This window comes from Mobula birostris, chromosome 20, assembly GCF_030028105.1.
Source record: "Mobula birostris isolate sMobBir1 chromosome 20, sMobBir1.hap1, whole genome shotgun sequence".
Lineage (NCBI taxonomy): Eukaryota > Metazoa > Chordata > Chondrichthyes > Myliobatiformes > Myliobatidae > Mobula > Mobula birostris.
The window spans coordinates 56,360,712-56,378,915 of NC_092389.1; the positions used below are offsets into that span (position 1 = coordinate 56,360,712).

Below are 18,204 nucleotides of genomic sequence, written 5' to 3' on the forward strand. Positions count from 1 at the left end.
TAACCTGTGTCAGTACGTGTGGACTTAAGGACCCGGGGGAGCTCAGGACCCGCCGCCCCGCCGTTGCTGCTGAATCCGCGGTGTTTTTGTTCGGTTGTCGGATGCGGTGAACGAGTTAAAATTAACGGATCGATAATTCTCATTTCGTGTTTATTTCACTCTCCGCACATTTATATTTACAGGGACATTACTCCTGACGCCGGTCCCGGGACCCGACACGTTTACAGACCCGGAGCGGAACCGGAGCAGATTCTCACCGACTGGTTTTCATCCCAGGCCACGAAGAAAGTATAAAGTTTCCCCGTGAATTTATTCCCAGTGAAGGTGTGGAGATGGGACTTGGTCTCCGCGTTGTAAAATGAAACTGTCCCGGACTGGTAACTGAGATAAACTCCCACCCTCCCGGGGATGGGACCGGCAGGGAGACGGGGCCCAGGGGCGGCGAGCAGACCCGACACGTCACAATCCCGATGTAATACGTCACTAAACCGCGCGATGACCCAGAATCCGGTCTCCGGACTCAGACTGAACACTCCCTTCCTCTCCACAGACTCTGCGGCGACTCCCAGACCCCAGACCCGATTCCCCGTCACCTCCACCTCCCAGTAATGTCTCCCCGATGTGAATCCCTCCGATCCCAACACACAAGCCCAGTATGTGAATCTCTTCCCGGTGTCAGGGAGATCCCTCCTGGTCTCGGTCCATCTCACATTCTTCCGATCCTCAGACACCTCGAGACACGGATTCGCCGTTTCCACATCCAGGGTGACAGAGACTGGGGGGAGAAACAGAGAATTAGAGAGTCCCCGGGGATCGGGGAGAGACTCGGGCAGCGCGGTCCCGGGGATCAGGGGGAGACTCGGGCAGCGCGGCCCCGGGGATCGGGGGGAGACTCGGGCAGCGCGGCCCCGGGGATCGGGGGGAGACTCGGTCAGCGCGGCCCCGGGGATCGGGGGGAGACTCGGGCAGCGCGGCCCCGGGGATCGGGGGGAGACTCGGGCAGCGCGGCCCCGGGGATCGGGGGGAGACTCAGGCAGCGCGGCCCCCGGGGATCGGGGGGAGACTCGGGCAGCGCGGCCCCGGGGATCGGGGGGAGAAGCAGAGAATTAGAGAGTCCCCGGGGATCGGGGAGAGACTCGGGCAGCGCGGCCCCGGGGATCGGGGGGAGACTCGGGCAGCGCGTCCCCAGGGATCGGGGGGAGACTCGGGCAGCGCGACCCCGGGGATCGGGGAAAGGCCGCTAGGCCTCAGGCGCGGTCTGGTGGCCGACACGAACCTTTCCCGAGGTTTGACCGAACGAAAGCGGATGGACAACGAATGTCTCCCCAAGGGTTTTCCGCTGGACGGAGAGCAGAGATTTCCCGATCAAATATACACAAAATGCTGGAGGAACCGAGCGGGTCAGGCAGGAGGTGTGGAGAGAGATGGACAGACTACGGTTCAGGTCGACATCTTCCCTCAAGGATAGAAATAGACAGCAGAAACGACTGCGGGAAAGGGGTGGATTAAGATGGGAAAGAGGTGAGTGAATAGATTTAAACTGGAGGTCACGGAGTCCCATCGGCCCAACTTGTTTGTGCTGACCAACTTGCTCGAGTGAGCTAGTCCCATTTGCCCATTATTCTTTTCACCTTTTCTTATCCACGGCCCTGCCAGGATGTGTTGTAAAACATTCTCCCTGTACCCATCTCTACAGTTGATCAAGGGCCCGGTGTAAACAGAGATAACCCTCTTCCCTGTCCATTGTACCATGAATTTTAGTGCCATTAACAAACCTACTAACTATGTCACCGACATTATCATCCAAATCATTAATAGGAATGACAAACAACCCCGGCCCCAGCACTGACCTCTGCAGGTCACAGGCCTCCTGTCCTCTGTGTTTAAGAGACACTTGGACAGATACTTCAATAGGCAAGGCACAGAAGGAGACTGACCTAATGCTGGCCAATGCGATGAATGTAGATGGGTAAATAGGTCAGCACAGATGTGATGGGTCGAAGGGCACATTTCTATGCTGTACGGCGATGGTTCTGTGAACTGAATGGATAAGAACCCCCAAACCCCCCTCTCCCTTCGGGTGCTGGGAATTTCAAACAGACGGTGACCCCTGATCCTTGACTCCTCAGACAGGGAAACATCCTCCCTGTATCCTGCCTGTTGACCCCAGAAGAATTTTTTGTTTCCCTGAGATCTCCTCTCTTTCTTCTGAACAGGGAACAGAGAACATAGAACAGTACAGCACAGGAACAGGCCCTTCATCCAATGTTAACATTCATTTGTGAGTGTGAAGTGTGGAGTGGGGGAGTGTGAAGGTTCGAGACAGTAAAGGAGGTGATAATGGGAAACAGCAGCGGAGAGATAAACGGCAGATTGAACCAGAACCAGGTGGGAGAGGGGTGGAAAGCCTGTGGGTGAACTGTGTGTGTAGACGTAACGAGAAGCTGGAGTGGGACAAAGGTGGAGATGAGGATCCCTTTGTCCCCTTTCCCACAACCCCATCACTCGCAGCCCCTCAAGAGGAAAGGGGAGGAATTTTCAGAGACCCTTAAGCAACACATGTCCTGATGAAGTGTTTCAGTCTGAACTGTTGACTGTTTACTCTTTTCCATCGATGCTTCCTGACCTGCTGAGTTCCCCCAGCATTTTGTGTTTTTTGCTCTACTTTAAATATACTTAATTATTTGCCTCCACAGCTGCCTGTGGCAGATTCACTGTCCTGTGGCTGAAGAAATTCCTCCTCATCTCTGTTCTAAATCGACACCCTCTAGTCGAAGGCTGTGCCTTGTGTTCTCGACCCAGCCGCTATAGGAAACATCCTTCCGACATCCACTCTCTCCAGGTAGGTGTCAGTGAGATCAGGCCAAGACCCTTCATCAGGACCTGTGTTGCTTGGATTACCAGCATCTGCAGATTTTCTCATGTTTGATTTTTAAAGCAGAAGTTGATATGTAAACTTCTTGATTAGTCAGGGTGTCAAATGTTAATGGGGAGGAGGCGGGAGAGTGGAGTTGAGAGGGATATAAATCAGCCATTCTTCTGAACTCCCATGAGTACAGGCCCAGAACCATCAAACACTCCTCATATGTTAACTCTTTTATTCCCAAAATCATTCTTGTGAACCTCCTGGATCCTCTCTAATGCCAGCACATCTTTTCCGATATAAGGGACCCAAAACTGCTCACAATACTCCGTGTGGTCTGACCAATGCCTTATAAACACTCAGAATGACATCCTATTCGAATCCTCTCGAAATGAATGCTAACGTTGAGCTTGCTGAGCTTAACACTGACTCAAACTGCAATTAAACATAAGGGAATCCTGCACAAGGACACCCAAGTCCATTCTGCACCTCTGATTTTTGAATTTTCTCACTGTTTACAAAATCGTCTATGCCTTTATTCCGCCTGCCAAATTGCATGCACGACTTCGCTACTCGATAATCCATCTATCACATCTTTGTCCATTTTCGAATCTGTCTCTGTCCTTCCCCAGACTCTGAGCTTCTGCACCACTACCTTCCCCTTCACCTAACTTCATATCATCTGCCAACTTGGCCACAAAGGCAACAATTCTGTCATCCAAATCATTCTTTGTCTATCTTGGCTTTGTGTTCCTCGAAGAATTCCAGCAGATTTGTCGGGTAAGATTTCCCCTTCAGGGAAGACACGCTGTCTTTGCCCTATTTTATCATGTGCCTCCATGTACCCAAAAGCAGTTCCATTAATACTGGACTCCAGCATCTTTCCAAGCACACCACATCCAGACTAACACACCTGTAATTTTCTTTCCTCAGCTGCTCTGCCTTCTTAAAGAGTGAAGTGACCTGTGCAATTTTCATTCGTCTTGAATATCCAATTATCTAGTGATCCCTGAAAGATCATTATAAATGCCCCCATATTCTCTTCAGCTAACTCTTTCCGAACACTGGGGTGTAGTCCATCTGGTCCAGGTACCCTCAGACCATCAATCTTCCCACGCACTTTCTCCTCAGTAACATCAACAACACTCAATTCTGTCCCCAGACACTCTCACATTTCTGACATACAGCTGGCATCTTCCACAGTGAGGATTGACACAAAATATTAAATAAGCACTTCGACAATGTATTTTGTCACATGTCTCCTCTCCACTGTCATTTTCCTGGGGTCCAATATCCACTCTTGCCTCTCTTTTACTCTTTAGAGTTTTCTGTCCTCTTGAGTATTGTAGGCAAGCTTTCCCTCATATCTCATTTTCTCTCCTTCGGGCTTTGTAATTGCTTTCTGTTGATTATCAAAATCTCCTCAACACTTCAACATCCTGCTAATTTTTGCTCTATTGTATGCCCTCTCTTTCACTTTTATGCTGTCTTTGACTTCCCTTCTTAAACAAGGTTGCCTCATTCTCCGTGGATAATACTCCTCCGTCTTTGGGATTTACCTATCCAAATTGCCCCCAGAAATTCCAGTCTTTGTTGTTCTGCAATCATCCCTGCTGGTGTCCCCTCCCACTCTACTTTGGTCAGCTCTTCCCTCATGCCTCTGTAACTAACTTTACTCCACTCTAATACCAATACATCTGACTTTATCTCCCTCTCAAACTCCAGGGTGAATTCTATCATTTTATGATCACTACTTCCTAAAGATTCTTTTCCCTTAGTCTCCCAAATCATATCTGGTTCACTATACAAATCCCACTCTAGAATTGCCTTTCTCCCATTGGGCTCAACCACAAGCAGTTCAAAAAAGCCATCTTGGGGACTTTCTACAAATTCCCTCTCTTGGGATGCAGCACCAACATGATTTTCCCAATCTACCTCCTTGTTGAAATCCCCCATTCCGACTGTCACATTGCATTTTTTTTTTCCATTTCCTAGTGTAATTTGTATCCCATTTCGACCCTGGTTACTATTTGGAGGCCTGTATATAATTACCATCAGGGTCATTTTACCCTTGCAGTTTTTTAACTCCACCCACAATGACTCAACATATTCCAATCCTATGTCAACTCTCTCGAAGGATTTCATTTCATTTTTTAGAACAGAGCCTCCCCATCCCCTCTGCCTACCTGCCTGTCCTTTGAATACAAGGTGTATCCTTGGATGTTGGGCTTCAACCAGCATCTCCTTTCAGCCACAACTCAGTGACGCCAACAACGTTATACCTGCCAATCTCTACCTGTGCTACAACATCATCAACCTTATTCCGTATACTGGAGCATTCAAATATAACACCTTCAGTCCTGTATTCATCAGCCTATTCGACACTGTCCACATGAACTTAAGCAAGATCTATGATATCAATGATAGACCACAGTTCGGGTATTGTCTGCATGTCCACTTCCTCGAATATAGTGAAACATAGAAACACAGAAAACATAGAGCACAATACAGGCCCTTCGGCCCACAAAGCTGTGTTGAACATGTCCCTACCTTAGAACTACCTAGGCCTTACCCATGGCCCTCTATTTTTATAAGCTCCATGTAGCCATTCATGAGTCTCTTAAAAGACCCTGTCGTTTCCGGCTGCAGCACCACCACCAGCAGCCCGTTCCGCGCACTCACCATTCTCTGCATAAAAAACATACCTCCGACATCTCTGTATCTCCTTCCAAGCACCTTCAAACTATGCCCTCTCATGCTAGCCATTTCAGTCCTGGGAAAAAGCCTCTGACTGTCCACGCGATCAATGCCTGTCATTATCTTCTACACCTCTATCAGGTCACCTCTCATCCTCCGTCGTTCCAAGGAGAAAAGGCCGAGTTCACTCAACCTATTCTCATAAGGCATACCCCCCTCCAAAAAAAAAACAGGCAACATCCTTGTAAATCTCCTCTGCACCCTTTCTATTGGTTTCCACATCCTTCCTGTAGTTGTAGTGAGGTGACCAGAATTGAGCACAGTACTCCAAGTGGGCTGACCAGGGTCTTATATACGTGCAACATTACCTCTCGGCTCTTAAACTCAATCCCACGATTGATGAAGGCCAGTGCACCGTACGCCTTCTTAACCACAGAGTCAACCCGTGTAGGATGTCATTACACTGGACAGGAAGAATCAGGAGGATGTTACCGGGACTGGGGGGTTTGGATTAAAAGTAGAGAGTGTTTAAGCTTGGGCTATTTCGCTGTAGTGTAGGATGTTGATTGTTGATCCCTTATCGAGGTAAATACATTCACAACGGGCTGAGATAAAGTGAGTCTTTTTCTGAGAAATGGGAGTACAGAACCAGAGGGCTCAGATTGAAAGTGAGAGGGGAAGTTTTTATGAGGGATCTGTGGGGCAACATTCCCACAGACAGGTGGGTGGGCAGATGGAATTTGCTGTCAGATGCTGTAGAAACAGGTAAAATTAAAATAGTTTAAGATGAACTTACACAGGTACATAGATAGGAAGTGGTTAGAGGGATATGGGGCAAACACACACAAATGGGACATGCTCAAGAAGACATCTTGGTCTTGCAGATGTATGAAGTGGTTCATGGGTTCAAACCCTCCCAGATCATCCTCCTGAGGAATCTCACCCTGGAGTCTGTCTGTGAACTGTTGATGTGACATCACGTCAGAGGGCAGCTCTCTGCACAGAACAGACTGGGTAAGGACGGCAGGTTTCATTCCTAAGTCAGAACGTGGGCCTATTTCTTTGGCCATGTGTCACACTCAGATATTATGTGTGAGTATGTGTGTGTGTTGATTGTGGTAAATATCAGTGTGTTTGTGCACATTGAAGTATTTCTATGTTACAGTGTGTCATCACATGTCTGGTGTGTGCTGACAATGTGTGACATGTGTGAGTTGTTTAAGCAAATAAATTACCGTGTCTGAAGAGAATAGTTTCTAGGTTACTGAAGGAAATATCAACGTACATTGCTGCGTCTCTGACTACAATCTGCCAATCCTTCCTGTGTATGTGTGTGTCGGGCTGTTTTGCCAGTCTGGTTATGCTGTCTGTGCTTCTCCTGAGATGAAATCCTGAACAATGTCAATGCTGGCTGGGTTGTCCGGGCTCATTCTCACAATGCTTCAATGTTGTGGTCTGATAACCATAAGCTCATAAAATATAGGAGCAGAATTTGGCCATTTGGCCCACTGTGACTGCTCCACCATTCAATCATGGCTGATCCTTTTCATCTCCTCCTCAGCCCCACTCCCCGGCCTTCTCGCCACAACCTCTGATACTGTGTGCAATCTAGAACCTGTCAAGTTCGGCCTTAAATATGCCCAATGACCTGGCCTCCACGGCTGCCTGTGGTAACAAGTTCTGCAAATTCACCACCCTCCGGCTAAAGAAATTTCTCTGCGTCTCTGTTTTTAAATAAGACACCCCTGTATCTTGAGGCTGTGCCCTCTTGTCCCAGACTCCCCCACCATGAGAAACATCCTTCCCACATCTACTCTGTCTTGGCCTTCCAACATTCAAAAGGTTTCAGTGAGATCCCCCATCATCTTTCTAAATTCCCGCAAGTACAGACCCAGAACCATCAAACATTCCTCGTATGATAACCCTTTCATTCCTGGAATCATCCTTGTGAACCTCCTCTGGACCCTCTCCAATGCCAGCACATCTTTTCTCAGATGAGGAGCCCAAAACTGTTCACAATACTCAAGGTGAGGCCTCACCATTGCCTTATAAACCCTCAGCATCACATCCCTGCTCCTGTATACTAAACTCCTGGAACTGAATGCTAACATTTCATTTACCTTCCTCACAACTGACTCTACCTGCAAGTTAACCTTCAGGGTGCTCTGCAGAAGGACCCCCACATCCATCTGCATCTCAGATTTTTGAATTGTCTCCCCATTTTAAATAATCTGCATATTATGTCTACTACCAAAGTGCATGACCATGAATTTCCCAGCATTGTGTATCATTTGCCACTTTCTTGCCCAGTCTCCTCATCCAAGTCCTTTGAAGCCTACCTGTTTCCTCAACACTACCGGCCCCTCCACCAATCTTATTATATGCTATCTTGTCCAGTATCACCAAGTATTCCATAACCTCATACTTAACAATTGACACTAATGTCTTCCCACCCACAGAGGTGAGGCTAACTGGTCTATAACTTCATTTCTGCTGCCTTCCTCATGACTAAGAGTTGGGTGACATTTGTAATTTCCAGTCCTCTGGCACCATACCAGAGTCCAATGATTTTTGAAAGATCATTTCAAATGCCTCCACAATGTCTACCGTTACCTCTTTCAGAACACTAGGGTGCAGTTCATCTGGTCTGAGTGACTTATGTCCCTTTTTGAGCACCTTCTCCCTTGTAACAGTAACTGTACTCACTTCTCTTCCCTCGCACCCTTCAGCACCTGACACAGTGCCAGTGTCTTCCACAGTGAAGACTGATGAAAATACTCATTTAGTTCATCTATCATCTCTTTGTCCCCTGTTATTATATATCCAGCCTTATTTTCTAGTGGTCCTATATCCACTCTCATCTTTATTTTATTTTTTCACAATACTTGAAAATCAATTTGATATTGTTTGTTTGTTTGACCTGCTGCATTCGCCAGCAACTTTGATGTGTGTTGCTTGATATTGTTTGCTTACTTGTTTTATAAAGACAGGTGTGTAAAAAGGGCCTGAAGGATCATTGGAGACCCAAGTCACCCCAACAACAAACTGTACCAGTCGCTACCATACAGGAACTGGTATAGCAGCATAAACACCAGAACCAACAGGGTCCGGGGACAGCTTCTTCCACCAGGCCATCAGACTGCTTAACTCGTGCTGAGACAAGTGTATTTCGATGTTATATTGACTGGAATGTTATACATATTATTTTTCATAAATTACTATAAACTGCACATTTAGACAGAAGATTTTTCCTGCTCGTTTATAGAAAGGATATAAGTAATAAAGTCAATTCAATTCAATTCCATATTTCATTTTTCCCCTCCCAATCATTTTTTTCAGTTCCTCTCAGTAGGTATTTAAAAGCCTCCCAATTCTCTGTCTTCCTATTAATTTTCACTTTGTTGTATGCCCACTCTTTTTCATTTACATCAGCATTATCAGCCACGATTGTACTATTTTGCCATTTGAGTATTTATTTACTTTTGGAATATATCTATCCTTCACCTTCCTCATTTTCCCAGAATCTGATATCATTTGTGCTCTGCTGTCATTCTGGACAACATCTCACCCCAATTTACTTTGGCCGGCTCCTCTTTCAGACCACTGTAATTTCTTTTACTCCTCTGGAATACTACAACGTCAGACTTAACTTTTTCCTTATCAAATCTCAAGTTGAACTCAGTCATGTTGTGAGCATTCTCTCCTCAGGTTTTTTTCCTAAGATATCACCTCTGGTTCAATACATAACACCCAATCCAGTAGAGCTGTTCCCCCAGTAGGCTCAATGACAAACTGCACTAAAAAGTTATCACATGGCATTCAACAAATTCACTCTCTTGAGATCCATTATCAATCTAATTTTCCCAATTGACCTGCTTGTTGAACTCTCCCATGACTATTGTAACATTGTCTGTTTCATTGGCCTTCTCTATTTCCAGTTGTAATCTGTGGTCCACATCCAGCTACTGTTGGGATCCTGTATGTGACTGTCATCAGTGTCATTTTCACTTCTGAATTTCCTTAACTCAACCCACAAGGAATCAACATCTTCCAATCCTATGTCACATCTTTCTATTGATTTACCAGGAGAGCCATGTCACCCCCTCTGCCTACCTTCCTATACCACCGATACAAATGTGTAACCTTGGAAATTCATCTCCCAACTACAACCATCCTTCAGTCATGGTTCAGTGATGGCCACAGCATCATACCTGACAATCTGTAACCGAGCAACAAGATCATCCACCTTATTTCTCACACTCCATGCATTGAGATATAACACTTTGGGTACCATACCTGCTACCTTTTTCATTCTGCATCCCTAATGCACTGATACTCAACCTGCTGGCTGCAATTTTGTCCTCACATCTGTCCGCCCTAAATGACAGCTCTGTCTCTGCAACAAGATCATCCACCTTATTCTTTATACTCCATGCATTGAGATATGACGCTTTGGGTACTGTATTTCCTATCCTTTTTCATTCTGCATCCCTAATGCACTGATACTCACCCAGCTGGCTGCAGTTTTGTCCTCGTATCTGGCTGCCCCATCTGACAGTCTGACTGCACACTATCTTTGCATTTTTACCATCAATCCTACCCCTTCACTCGTTCCTAACCACCCCCCCCCCAACAAATTAGTTTAAACCCTCCCCAACAGCTCTATCAAACCTCTCTGTGAGAATATTGTTCTCCCTCGGGTCCAGGTGCAACCCATCCCTTTTGAGCAGGTCATTTCTCCACCAGAAAAGATCCCAATGATCCAAAAACCTGAAGCCCTGCCCCCTGCACCAGCTTCTCAGGCATGCTTTAATCTGCCAAATTATCCTGCTCCTACCCTCACCAGCACGTCGCACAGGCAGCAGTCCAGAAATTATAAACCTGAAGGTACTGCTTCTGAGCTTTCCACCAAGCTCTCCAAATTCTATTTTCAGGACCTCTTTGTTTTTACTTCCAATGTCATTGGTCCCGAAATATACCAACATATCCAGCTGTTTTCCCTCACTCTCTAAAATGCTGCAGACACGACCCGAAGCATCCCTGATTCTGGCACCTAGGAGGCAACATACCATTCGGGTGTCCCGTTCACATCCACAGATTCTCCTGTCTGTTCCCGACTGAGTCCCCAATCACTACCACTCCCCTCTTTTCCCTCGAACAACAGTGAGAGTTGCCAATCCAGAAGGAGGGAGACCTGCATCATTCAGAGTCTGCACTCACAGCGCACGAAGGACTTGTGTATTTTTCTGACAAGCCCGGTGATCACACTGATGCCCGCTTTTATTCCCTACAATATCATCAAGTCAGTATTAATTTCCCAGCTCCTCTGGTAGGATTCAAACTCATGTCTTGGCGTGTTAGTGCAGTGTGCCTGGGATCGGGACACAGTGGTTCATCGGCCAGTCCCGTGTATTGGTTGTATTGTGGCTCTGTGCTGGTGTGTTCAGGGGTCTGACATCTCCAGCTGACCATGTGACAGTGACGCCCCCCCCCCCAGTCGGTGGGGTTGATGTGGAATAAACTTCAGTTCCACTTCAACCCAATATTACAGTAATCTTTGCCTCAAATTTGAAATTAATTGTGATCTCACAAACAAGAAGAAATGAATTTTTGTAAGTTTTACCTCGATTAATGGCATCAAGTGTTTCTCTCAGCACTGTGTTCAGCAAATAGAGGTGATCAAATTTTTCAACCGGTAGGGCCTCATCTGTCACTGACAATTCCGGGACATCATCATTAATCCTGTAAATAATAAACTGATGGTGATAAACTGCTATTCTACACTATTTTACAAATCCATACAGGGTTTCAGTAAAGAGCATGTCCTACCTCCTGTTCCGATGAGCTTCCTCCTGAAAGAAATAAAACACAAATCTGAATAGACTGAGACTACCGACATCCTGAATTTCATCCAAACCATTACAAGGTGTTGAAAATTCCCACTCCCACAGTCACTCACACACACAGACAATACAGAACCAGGGGTTGAAAATTCCCACTCCTGCAGTCACTCACACACACAGACAATACAGAACCAGGGGTTGAAAATTCCCACTCCTGCAGTCACTCACACACACAAACAATGCAGAACCAGGGGTTGAAAATTCCCACTCCTGCAGTCACTCACACACACAGACAATACAGAACCAGGGGTTAAATTACAGGAAAGGTTTCTGAAAATTAGATCATTACTGAGAGGATGAAACTTACAGGAAAGACAGGACGGGTTGCGCATTTTCATCTGGATAAGACGTCAGGGTGATAAGATGGAGTAATTTAAGATCAATGATGGATTTGATTGTGTGCATGTGGAGAAAGTATATCTATTTATGGGCAGATGGATCTTAAAAAATCCCATAAGAAATTTAGTGAAGAGCACGTGGAACTCACAAGCACAGGAGTGATTGAAGCGGAACAGCAGAGATTGAATGTCATGGGGAAACTGGATGAACACGAGGGACCAGGGAGTTCGGGCACTGTTGCTGGGTGTGGTGAGTAGGTGGGAGGAGGTTTGTTTAGCAGGGAAGCAGATCGGAGAAGATGGACCGAATGGCCTGTTTATGATGGAGAATGGGATATTATCCTGTATGAAGTTTATCCGAGAAAGTAAAGAAACAGTGAATGTTTCCCTAATCTGATGGAAACCGGATATTGAGGATAAGTCTGATGTGTGGGTCACATTCTTTGTTCTCAGTGATTGACAGAGAGACCCTCACACCCACCACATCAGACACACTCACAGCCTGTGATTGGAACTGGGTGTTAATGTGAGATTTAGAGGATATTTAACAGGTAATTAAGGACACAGTCTGCAACTCTGTGTTATTTTCAGAGCAAATAATTTCAGAGCAGATTACATTCTGTCCTGGAATGTACAGAAGTTGTGGAAGTCCAGTTCTGGGACAGCAACAACCCTGTATAGTTTCATCAATTGTCTAGTGAGAAACAGTTTACTGCCATTTGTAAATGCTGTGTGTTGGAGCAATGCATCTGTTTTCTGTCTGCAATGTATTCTGTGTTACGTGTTTATTATGGTAACACGTCATGTGAGTGGGGGCGTGGGAAAAGCGAACCGAATAAGTTACATATTCGAACTTTGTTCTCAAAAGTTTTGAGCTGGGGACGGACGGATGTCATATCTTTGTTGAACGATACGTTGCAGCTTAACTTACGATTTATAATACTTAAGATTCATCGCTTCTAGATTGTATGTTGCTTATAGAGGATCGAATACATATCTTAGACATTTTGGAACGTCATCGTTGGAGTGATTGGAGGGTGCGTCATTCAAGTATAACAATCTGTGTGAGGTTGCCTGCAGCGGCAATTGATTTGTCAGAACTGGTCACTGTGCTGTGTTTATTTCAAATATACCACTGTTCATTTCGTGCTCTTTGACAGGAAAAAATTGAAATATAATCCCTCACCTTGAGAAATATCACACTGTCTTTTTGATCCATCTGTTCCTTTAACTTTGAGATTTCCTCCTGAATCCACCCGATATTCTCTTGAATCTCTCGAATATTTTTTTCCATTCGATTTAGAATCCTCTCCTCTTCCTCCCTGAGATCCCTGAGTAAGCTCTGCTCTTTCTCAGTGATAATCTGGCGCAGTTCTGCAAACTGAGACGTGATGTGGGTCTGAACACTGTGTGACTGTTCCTATCGAATGAAAGGTGAAGATTAATTTACTATACTGCTGTCTGTATTTCCTGATGACGTTAAGGTGACCATTCGGTCCATTAAAGTTCATGCTTCTGAATCATTCCCGTCAACCCCATTCCCTCACGTTTTCCTGAAACCTCCCTCATTGACCTATTAACTCCTACCTGATTCACATACAACTTCCCCCACCTTCACAGGGTTAATTGTAATTAACCATTCATCCAGCATGTCCTTGGGATGTGTCTGAAACTGTCGTGGTCACAGGAAGAGCATGCAAACTCCACACGGACAGTACCAGAGGTCAAGATCGAACCCGAGTCACTAGAGCTGCGATACTCTGCTATTCTGCATTAAAGGGAGCAAAACTATACAGTAATATCAGAAAATCCGCTCAGGAAGCCTCACCCGAACTCCGGAAATCTTCTCTTTCTGTTGCTGCTCCTTTTCCTGGAAGTCTGATTTCTTTTTTGTGAGAGAGTCTAAGGAAGATTTTAGCTGATCCTGAAAGTCAGAGAGCGTAAGAAATAGAAAAAAGGGAGAACAAAAGAAACAGGGGATCAAACGCGATTACCGCACACAAAATGCCAGAGGAACTCAGCATCTACAGTGGCATGCAAAAGTTTGGGCACCCCGGTCAAAATTTCTTTTACTGAGAATAGCTAAGCGAGTAAAAGATGAACTGATTTCCAAAATGCATAAAGTTAAAGATGACAGATTTCTTTAATGTTCTAAGCAAATATGGTTTTTTTATTTCCATATTTTGCGGTTTCAAAATAACAATAACATTGCGGCCTAGAAGTTCTATTTTAACTTCATCAGTCCACAGGACTTGTTTCCAAAATGCATCAGGCTTGTTTGGATGTTCTTTGAACTCTTCAAATAGAACTTTTTGGCCACAATGAGCAAAGGTATGTTGGAGCAAAAGAGGGTGCAGGATTTCATGAAAAGAATCCCTCTCCAACTGTTCAGCACGGGGGTGGACTGATCATGTTTTGGGCTTGTGTTGCAGCCAGTGGTCTGGGGAACATTTACTGGTAGAGGGAAAAATGAATTTAATTAAATACCAGCAAATTCTGGAAGCAAATGTCACACCGTCTGTAAAAAAGCTGAAAAGAGGATGGCTTGTACAACAGGATAATGAACCTAAACACACCTCAAAATCCACAATGGACTACCTCAAGAGGCGCAAGCTGAAGATTTTGCCATGGCCCTCACAGTTCCCCCGACCAAAACATCATCAAGAATCTGTGGATAGAACTCAAAAGAGCAGTGCATGCAAGACGGCCCAAGAATCTCACAGAACTTGAAGCCTTTTGCAAGGTAGAATGTGCAAAAATCAACCAAACATGAAATGAAAAACTCAGCTGGCTGCAGAAAGTGTTTACAAGCTGTGATACTTGTCAAAGGGGGTGTTAGTAAGTACTGCCCATGCAGGGTGCCCAAACTTTTGCTTCGGGCCCTTTTCCTTTTTTGTTATTTTGAAACTGTAAAAGATGGAAATAAAAACATTTATTGCTTAAAATATTAAAGAAATGTGTCATCTTTAACTTCATGCCTTTTCAAAATTTGTTCATTTTTACTCGCTTAGCTATTCACAGGAACAGAAATTTTGACCAGGAGTGCCCAAAATTTGCAAGCCACTGTGTGCAGGACAAAGAAACAGTCGACGTTTCGGGATGAGACCCTTCACTAGGACTGGGAAGGAATGGGGCAGAAGCCAGAGTAAAAAGGTTGGGGACGAGAACCAGCTGACAGGTGACGGGTGAGACAACGTGAGGGGGAACGTGGGGGAGGGTGGTGAAGTGAGAAGCTGAGAGGGGACAGGTGGAAGAGGCAAAGAGCTGAAGAAGGAGGAAACTAACACGAGAGGACAATTGGCCATGGAAGTAAAGGGAGGAATTCGGTCTGTTTGGGCCCCTGAATGGTGACGAGGGAGGAGGTGTCGGAGTCAGGTGTATCACCTGTCCCGTTTACAGATATCGGTGTCAGGAGGGAGATCAGTTGGACGGAGCGAGTGGATAAGGGAGTTACGTAGAGAGCGATCTCTACGGAGAGCGGAGAGTTGTGGAAGTGACATGGCGGTGGGATGTGCTTGGTGATAGAATCGCGTTGGAGATGGTGAAAGATGCAGAGAACGATATGTTAGTTATGGAACCTCGTGTGTTTGTAGGTAGCACTTTGGAGATTCAGTTGACGATGGGGTGAGTATCAAATTCGGATTAGTTTTACCTTGTAGATTTTAACAGCTTCTTTAATCGGCATGAAGCGGTGCTCTGTGTGTTCCTGCGCATCTCTACAGATCACACAGATCAGTGTCTTGTCCGTTTCACAAAACAGCTTCAGTTCTTCCTCATGTTCCTCGCAGTGAAGTTTACTTTCCTTCCCTTTCGGATTCAGGTTTAGATTTCGAATTTTTTCAACCAGATTTGCTAAGGCCCGACTGGCCCTGAGGGTGCGGTCAGCAAACACCTCTCTACACTCCGGGCAGGAGTTTCTCTCCTCCCTTTCCCAACACCGTGTGATACAAGAGCGACAGAAGTTGTGCGCGCACTCCAGCGACACCGGATCTGTGAAGAAATCCAGGCAGATGGGACAAATTGCCTCCTCGCTCAAACTCTCGACCTGTCCTTTCGAAGCCATGTTAACTCCTGGCACTTCCTGATTCAGAACGCTGCCGATCCCCTGCAGTACCGCGATTGTCCACTACAGGCGCTGCAGACTCAGCGAATGAACATTACGTTACTGCCTGTGATTTCCACACCAGGGTGGGATCGGAAACACATAAACTGGTCGGAAATAAACACTTGGCCATGGACTGCCCAAGCCCGGCTGCAAAAGGAGGATGGTGGGCATGGGGCTAGTAATCCCAGTGCGACAGATACTTCAGGGAACGCTGGAGAGCTGCTGTTGGCCTGTGCCCCAGTAGGCGTGATGGGCGAAGGAAGAAGCAGAACAGAAATGAAGCCGGAGAGAAGAGCCTGGTTCAGTCTGAGGCAGGACTGAAAGGGGCAAGTTCTGAAAAGAGAGGCACAAGAGACTGCAGATGCTGGAATCTCGAGTCAGAAATATGATGCTGGAGGAGCTGAGGGGGTCAGGCAGCATCTGTGGAGGGGAATGTAAAATCGACTTTCCGGGTCGGGATCCTTCATCTGGACTGTCTCAACCTGAAATGCCTGACCTGATGAGTAATTCCAGCAGCTCCTTTTTATTGTTTCTCCAGGTCTAAAGAGAGTAAGGTTTGGGTGCAAAACGGTGGCAAATATTGAAAGCAACTATAAAATTAGTTAATGCCATGAAACTGGGGTTATGGAGAGAATATTGTGCTTTGCGGAGACAGATGAAGTGATAATGACCGACCTGTGACTACTGGGAAAAAAAACACAGGACCGGATATTCAACGTCACAGGGAGCAAAACATTATTTTTTCGGTAACGTCCTGATTTCAACAGCCCTTTGTGAGAGAAACTTCGTGATTTAACGCATGTCCATCCCGGCTCCAATGGAAGGCCCGGTCTCCCTCACTCAGCCCAGAAGTTGAATATTATTATGGTGACTAAAGTCCATATAGATATTCACAGGGTTAAATCGTGCAGTGCCTTTACCCAGTGATTTTACATTCTTTGCCAGTGGGGTATTTAGTGCTATTTTACATTCGATAAAACCGATAGGACTGTTGTCGCTCATGTGTCCCCCGGGGTGTTTCACTACGACAATAACTGAGAAGCTTCCTCAGCCAACCTGGCCCCTCCCTGTCCAGGAGCAGGGGGACCCTGTAGTTTCAATGCTGTCCCTGCAGCCTGGAAAGTGCCGGTCGGCAACATTCCTGTACGACAGGGGTCCCCAACATTTTCCATGCCATGGATCAATGTCATTAACCGTGGACCCCAGGTTGGGAACATCAGCTCTGCGGACATCTCGATGTGATGACAGACCAACAGGCTTTGGGGGTCTTCCACCGAGTTGATGATCTGCCAGCAGCACTTGATGTCCGTCTTTCTGTGCGTCCAGGGAACAGCCCGAGGATCAGTGATCCTTCTGTCACGCAGCTGCTGTGGCGCAGGCCCTTGTATCTTTCTCCACACATCTTCACCATCCCACAGTCCGCAAAGAGGTGAGAGACCGTCTCGTCTCCACTGCAGTAATCTCGGGGCAGCGCGCTGTGGGAGTGATCTCCGGGCATGCAGCAAGGATCAGACTGGGAGGCCCCTCTCGCCGCCAGCCAGGTAAGGTCTTGCTGCCTGTTGGTGAGATCTGGTGATGAGATATTCTGCCAGATGGTCTGGACTGTCTGCTCAGGGAACCACTTCACTGTGTCCATCCAGTCCTTCTCCTGCAGGAACTGCAGGACATTCCGTGCTGACCACTGTCTGATGTTCTTGTGGTCAAAGCTGCTGGTCTGAAAGAACTGTAACCAACATCATTATCACGAGGTTCACATGGAGAAGCTTCCTGACTGAGACAGACACAGTCTCACAGGGTATTTGCAGTGTAGGGGCAGGAATGATGTTTCTCCCCGGCTGGGGTGTGGAACCAGGGGTCACAGACTCAAAATCCGAAGTCACCTCAGCAGGACTGAGATGCGGAGAAATTTCCTCACGCAGAGCGCGGTGAATCTTTTGAATTTTCTCCGCAAGGATTCTAAATTCAAACGACAAATTTCGGGGCTCGGCGAAGTTCGGAACGTTGAAGGAAAGTGGCGCTGAGGTCAAAGATCAGCCATGTTCTGAGTGAGCGGCAGAACAGGGCAAGGGGCCGAATGGCAACGCCTGCTCCTGTTTCTTATTTTCTAAAACACGAGATTACTTTTGCGCCTTGTTCTCCCTTGGCCTTCAGTCTGTCGGATTGCACAGGGAAGCGGTGAGAGCTCCAGAGATCCATCAACAGACGCTGAGGTTATTTCATGTTCTCGTTATTTATCGATATTTATTTATATTTGCATTTTCACAGTTTGTTACCTTCAACACGCTGGTTGATCTTTCG

General features: G+C 46.3%; 1 protein-coding gene and 1 long non-coding RNA gene across 6 annotated transcripts; one reads left to right on the forward strand and one right to left on the reverse strand.

The window, feature by feature from the left end:
• Positions 1 to 156: 156 nt before the first annotated feature.
• Positions 157 to 16,291, reverse strand: LOC140185204 (zinc-binding protein A33-like). The gene is made up of 6 exons (XM_072238605.1): positions 15,454 to 16,291; positions 13,630 to 13,725; positions 12,988 to 13,221; positions 11,390 to 11,412; positions 11,184 to 11,302; positions 157 to 775 (listed from the first exon to the last, which is right to left on the reverse strand). Exons 1-6 carry the CDS (start codon positions 15,862 to 15,864, stop codon positions 222 to 224), a joined length of 1,437 nt encoding a protein of 478 aa, XP_072094706.1. The 5' UTR covers positions 15,865 to 16,291; the 3' UTR covers positions 157 to 221.
• On the forward strand, positions 306 to 8,866 carry LOC140185206 (uncharacterized). Of its 5 annotated transcripts, none has more exons than XR_011882518.1 (4): positions 306 to 324; positions 2,697 to 2,842; positions 6,445 to 6,574; positions 8,547 to 8,866. It is a non-coding gene; the product is annotated as an uncharacterized lncRNA (long non-coding RNA). The 5 variants fall into 5 exon arrangements; XR_011882520.1 differs by lacking the exon at positions 306 to 324 and adding an exon at positions 360 to 377; XR_011882517.1 differs by lacking the exon at positions 306 to 324 and adding an exon at positions 716 to 765.
• Positions 16,292 to 18,204: the final 1,913 nt, after the last annotated feature.

What these genes read in the sequence shown, in the direction of transcription:
- LOC140185204 (XM_072238605.1), bottom strand. Translation starts at nt 15,864, where the DNA reads ATGGCTTCGAAAGGACAGGTCGAGAGTTTGAGCGAGGAGGCAATTTGT. An exon ending in AGAAGATTTCCGGAGTTCGG is followed by an intron (nt 13,222 to 13,629) that starts GTGAGGCTTCCT and finishes TTCATTCGATAG; the next exon opens with GAACAGTCACACAGTGTTCA. An exon ending in GAAGCTCATCGGAACAGGAG is followed by an intron (nt 11,303 to 11,389) that starts GTAGGACATGCT and finishes TATTATTTACAG; the next exon opens with GATTAATGATGATGTCCCGG.